The sequence below is a fragment of the Astatotilapia calliptera genome, chromosome 19 (assembly GCF_964374335.1).
Source record: "Astatotilapia calliptera chromosome 19, fAstCal68.1, whole genome shotgun sequence".
NCBI classification, from domain to species: domain Eukaryota; kingdom Metazoa; phylum Chordata; class Actinopteri; order Cichliformes; family Cichlidae; genus Astatotilapia; species Astatotilapia calliptera.
This window is the reverse complement of record NC_137440.1, coordinates 4,407,704-4,413,703: the sequence shown is the minus strand read 5'-3', so window position 1 is coordinate 4,413,703 and position 6,000 is coordinate 4,407,704. Positions and strand designations below refer to the sequence as shown.

At 40.0% G+C, this 6,000-nt stretch overlaps 1 protein-coding gene across 1 annotated transcript in view; it reads left to right on the top strand.

Moving 5' to 3' along the window:
* Positions 1–545: 545 nt before the first annotated feature.
* prkd1 (protein kinase D1) overlaps positions 546–6,000 on the top strand; it is a 75,748-nt gene continuing 70,293 nt past the window's right edge. Inside the window, exon 1 of the mRNA XM_080293757.1 lies at positions 546–1,936. Coding sequence (XP_080149883.1) covers positions 1,697–1,936 — 240 coding nt within the window. The 5' untranslated portion in view covers positions 546–1,696. The remainder of the gene's footprint in view (positions 1,937–6,000) is intronic.

Sequence of the window (6,000 nt, the reverse complement as noted above, 5' to 3'; positions counted from 1 at the left end):
GTTCTGTTAACATTTTTCAAATTCCTATTAAATACCATGTTTTTATGTTAATATTTTAGGTTTTTAAGCAGGAGGGTATCTCGCATTTTTATTAAATAGAGAAGTAAGAGTCTGTCAAAATTCAATAAAAAAAATATTAATTAGTCAGTCCATCCATCCATTATCCCATTCTCTTCCACTTATCCTTTTTTTTTTGGGGGGGGGGGGGGGGGGGGGTTGTCTTAAGGCGAGAGAAGGGTACACCCTGGACAGGTCGCCAGTCCGTCACAGGGCTTTTAGTCATTTAAATTCAGTCTTATTTATATAGCATGAAATCACACTAACCATCACACTTTATATTGTAAGGTAAAGACCCCACGATAATACAAAGAAAATGAATGCATCCTTACTTTGTTCTTCACCAAGTCTATTTTTTAATTGTATTCTATTTATTCCCTTCTGTCTGCGGAGACTGCAATCCATTAGATTTAGGTGGACAAAATTAAATTGTTTCCAGTGGCAATAATCTCTGTCTTGATTAAAGAAAATCACAGACAAAATTATGTTACATGAAAACAGATTAACTTTATTACAAATTCCATTTCTGGTACAGTCTATGCTTTTCTGCACTGCAAACCAAAAAAGAGGCTGCATACAAGAAGAAAGCAAAATTACCTTTAAAAAAAGAATCTGCTCCTGAGTTAACTGCTTGACCCACGTTTGCAACCACATTAAACATCCTACATAATTAATCTAATCGTAAAAAGCCATCTCAACATTACTGGGAATTAATGGGTCTACGGCAAAATGGCAAGCCCAGACAGTAACCTGACTGCCCGACACTTACCCGAATCAAACCAGTGAGGAGAGTTTCAACCTGTGTTTTGCCTCCTCTGCACTTTACTAAAGTCACCCTAACCCCCCACCCCCCACCCCATACATCCATATTAGGGTAACAAATGCCTTGTCAGCAAAAGACTAACTCAAGAGGTAATATTTCACTAGTTTTAGATTAGTATATCCAAAAATCAATTTCTCAACCATAACTGCATATATTGTTAAGAAATTAGTAGTTGAATACAGTAATAATTACTGGGACAGTAGATGAAGAGAGGATAGACGGAGTAGAGACAGAATTTGGGATTTTGAAAATCTGCAAATATCTGGATTTACATAAGTGAACAGAACGCACAGTCTCATCAGCTTCTGAATTCTAAACCTCTCCATTCATCCATCATTCATCCACCATCCCTCAGTCCAGGACATTTCCCTCTCTCCTCTCCTTTCCTTTACTCCCCTCCTCCTCCTCTCCAGCCACTGTTGACGTCCATGGCTCTGTCACCCGCATCACCGGTTTCCACGCTGCTCTCTGGTCCAGTCATGTAGTCATTATGGCTCTTCTAATTGCCTCTGTGTTCACACCCGCGCTGTTTGTCTTCTCGCGGCTCCCTTTCTTTTTTCAGTTAGTTTTATTTTAGTTAATCAGTCGTCTTTTTTGTCGGAAACTCTTTTTATCCTCTTGCACTTTTCTGACGCTTTGGGGAGTTCCGTGCGTCCGAGCCTCTCGCACCTCTCCACGGTGTAAATCCCTGCTCTGGCTGCTCCACCTGGACGTGTCGCTAATTTCCCTATTCATTCACCCGTGCGGTCGTTTCACGTCGTCGTGACTCCTAATTGTTTCTTGGCAGAGTTAGAAACCGGTGGTGAAAAGGCTCATATGAGTGCGCCTCCGCTGATCCGTGCGCCCAGCCCTCTCCCGTTCTCAGGGGGCACAAACAACACCAACACCGGCGCCGGGGGAGGGGGTGGTGGTGGTGTAGGAGGAGGAGGAGGAGGTGGTGGTGTGATCTCCTTCCACATCCAGATCGGTCTGAGCCGGGAGCCCGTGCTGCTGGATGCCGCGGAGTTCAGCCTCAGTCAGGTCCGGGAGGTGGCGTGCTCCATCGTGGACCAAAAGGTAACTAAAGAGTTTAAACCAAGTTCTAAAATCAAGTTCTAAAATCCTCTAAGTCCTGACAGAGTAATCATAATGTAAAGAAGTTACATTGGTGACATAAATCTTTCACGGGTTTAAAATTCATTAAATATAGACCATAAACACAGATAATTTCATTTCACGCTTTTCGTCTCTCTGATCTACTTTAAACTTGCCAAGTGTTTTGTTGAGGACCAAAGGAAGTGCAATAAGGAGTTTGGATTTTTCAGTGGGTTTCTTATTTGGGGGTTTCGTGACCTCACAGATGATGTCACAGTCCTCTCTGACCCAGTATATATTTTAGTTTTTTTTTAAAAAAAAGGGAAGTGGACACTGCACTACAGTATTTAAAACGAATATGATCTACAGATCATAATTTTTTTCTTGAATTTTTAAACACTTTCTGGTTTGGTTTTCTTCCTCCAATAAAACAAACAAACAAAAACATTTGAAGGTTAATGTTGTAGGTTATTGTTTGTTTTAGTTTATTTTTTAATTGGGGGTGTCAGACATATATTAATCAAATTGACCCGCAACTGGGTACAAACCAGCCACTGGATTACTTTGCAAATTAGGAAGTCATCAATAATGAGTAGTCAGCCATCAATAGTGGGAAGACATCCATTTCTTAAATAAAATGCATTGCTATTCTTGGCACAGTGGTGCCAGCTTTCAGAACTACAGGTCAGACTCCAAAGAGAGATTTATCTCACATGTGTCAGATTTAAAAGGATTATTGAACAAGTTGTTGGATAGTTCTGGGAACTGGAGAGTAGTTCAGAAAGGGATACTGGTCATCAGAAAACAAGTGGATAATCTGTACAAGAGGAAAGAGAGTGTTATTTCTGGCCAATCTTAATATCGGAAGAATCTTGTGAAGCAATGGAATTGCCTTACTTGTGGATTATCCGGACATGAATCATAGAGGAGGTTATACGTTACAGGCAAGTATCCAGCAAGAAGAGACAAGTGGTGGTGGAGAGTGGGAAGGCAGGTCAGTGGGGTTGGAGGCTTGAGTGGAACTCACTGGGAATACAGGTAAGTCAGAAATCACATCCACAGAGTGAGACTGTGGGTGGTGTAACAATCTGTTGTCCTTCCTGGATGATAAGGAAATTCAGAACAGGTGTAGAAGGCAGAGAGAGTCATGCCCAAGGGTAGACCAAGGGAAACATTTACTCATCAATCCTGTATCAAGAAAAAGGATTAAAAAGTGAGTGAGATGAGCAGGGAAGGGCATTAATAAGAATTTACCAATTCCGATTCCGTTACGGATATCACTTATTGATTTAATTCTTTTACTGATTCTCATTAGGTTCTCTTTGGCTTTTAGACTCACCACCATCGCTAAGCAGCATCTCAAAGGCATTACAGTCATGCAGATTAATTGCGTGCTGTGTAGTCAAATGTTTGTGCATGTTGGAGGTATTTCTCATCTTTGTTGTGATCAGTGTTGGGCTCATCATTCAACAAAGTAATGTGTTGCACATTACACAGACAGAGCATTCACATTCCCAACGCGTAACATACCGACGATTTGTCGCGGTCCAAGGCGTGTCATAGTAACGCGAAAGCTACCCCTCCGTGTCCTTATTAAACGCTCCAGATTCCTAATTGAAGTGAATAGAAAGCTGCTTCGTGGCTTTCTATTTGCTTCCTTTTTATTCTCTTGCCAGCTTTCTATTGCAACCCTAACCATAATCTTAAATTTATAGATTTATTCCAACCTGCTCTCATGCCTCAGAACGCGCAACATGCTGATGATTTGTCACATAGTGTCTGCATGTTACGTGTTGGGATGAAAACGTGTTGACACAGAACAGTTTTCTTAAAAAGTAATTCAAAATATTAATTAATTCCAGGAGAAAGTTTTTACACTACTGGTTACATTGAAATGAACTAAAACACATTGTCTCATAATTACAATTAAACACAGTCTACAGTACCACATATCAGCACAAATCTCTATCCTAACAAGGACACACATACATTATTTTTCTCTTAGTATTTAGGTATGAAAACAAAACCAACAGAACAAAGCAAACATGAAAACCAGCACAAAGATACTTTAAAACAATCGCCATGTTGATTCTATATTAGAAACAAGAACAGGTAGAAATGGAGGCAGCAGTCTGACTGCTCATCACTTCTTGTTCTTTCTTTTTTTCCTGTAGAAGTTCAGGGTCTGGCTGCTGAGTTGGCTTTCACTCAGCTTCAACATAGCTCTTGGCTAGTTTAACAATACAGTAGCACGTTGTTTATGCTTGCAAAGAGCCAAAGTTATGTTAGCAGCATAATGCAATTGTTTCCGTCCTGGATGTTAAAATAAAAGTAATGTTCATATGCAGGTGTTTCACCTCACTGTTTTTGCACTTTTTGTAAAATAACTTTTTGAAACTGAGAACTCAGTTTTACCCTTTGAGAATACCTTCAAAACTTATAGATGATGGTGCAACTGTGAAGGGCTTGAGAGAGTCAGAAAAAAATACTATGTCATCATAAAAAAACTTACTCTGTACCAGTTATTCAGCAGCATAGACCAGAACCTTAAATCTGAGCCACAACCCTTACCTAATGAGACTGAATCAAGCAAATACCAAAAGACTGAATATTGAAAAGGCAATCTCTAAATGATGAAATGGGGATTTTAATTTGAGAATAGAAGCTGGAATTCTTGAACTGAGGATCAATGAGAAGAAATCATCCAAGAGGTGACACACAGCTGGAAGCTTAACTTTATTCAACACAATCCATCAGAGAGTTTCAAAGACTAGGTTGAAAATGACGTCTTTTACACCTGAACATTAAAATAACAGCAAAGTAACATTTTGAATTCCAGAAGGATGCCACTGAGCCCAAGGAGCAAAACTGGCTGAGTGGAAGAGATCAAAGGTGAGTGTACGCAGTTTGGGTTCTCCATCACTTGAAGGTGAAAGTCGACGGCATTTAGAAAAGGCATAACTGCGTCACATCCATGTTGCTGGTAGATGGCCAAGGATCCGAGCTTCACGGAATTTTATGCTTTTCCTGTGGAAGGGGAGGTGATGCAGCAGACTTCCTGGTTCTATTTTGCTTGCACGTAATTGTTTTAGAAGGAGCAGAAACAGCAGGAATGGGGGTTTGTTGAGGAGGTGGACTGACTTGCAGTCCAGACTGAGTCATGTCTAATGCAACAGCAAGCTCTCATATTTTCTCATGCACTATGATCGGGCAAGAAGATGCAGAGAAGAGTACTTCTGATGGGACACAATACAGGAGCTCCCTCTACTAGAATTTCACACAGATGAGGATTCAAATGGCTCTGGCTGATCTTGATCAGGAATAGGTTCGAGGATGTCACTAAGAGGTGGACACATGATTAAAAATGTGATAGCATGACAAAAGAAACATCATAAACACCACTGCATGTATGAAAGGCAGAATGACAGAAGTGGTTTGTGATTTAAACCACACAGAAGTGAGTCTGATTGGCTCAGTTGAGGAAGAAGATGATTGGACTGGAACAACGATGCCAGTGTTGAGTTTGACAGTGTGGGAGAGCGGTAGTGATGTAAAGAAGCTGAACACCTAGGGAAGTGGGCAGATGATTGCAGAGCTTAATACTGAACTAACACATAGGCTTAGAATAGTAGAAAGGGGAATACTGTTGCTATGTCACTTTCCACACCTTTACAAATCAGTTTTTATACACTATACAGGTTTGTTTCCAGTACAGCAACTTTACCTCAGGAATGCTGACTAGTTGTGACAAAGCTTATATTAAGCTTTGTTATATACGTCAACAATAATAAGGATGGTGGTTTCCATTCGATTCTTTCACCAGCAGATGAAACAAAATTTGGCACAAAAGAATTTAGTATATCACCGAGGGTAATTTGTTTAAGTTAATTGCTGTTAAAAAAGATTTATTGTTGACAAACAGTTTCATGAATTGTTTGTTTTAAAATAACTGTATTGACAATGTATCAGATGCTCAAATAAGGCATTCGAATGTATCCATCCTCGCAAACATGGCTGCATTTTTAGACTTTTGATACAGTGTTTTT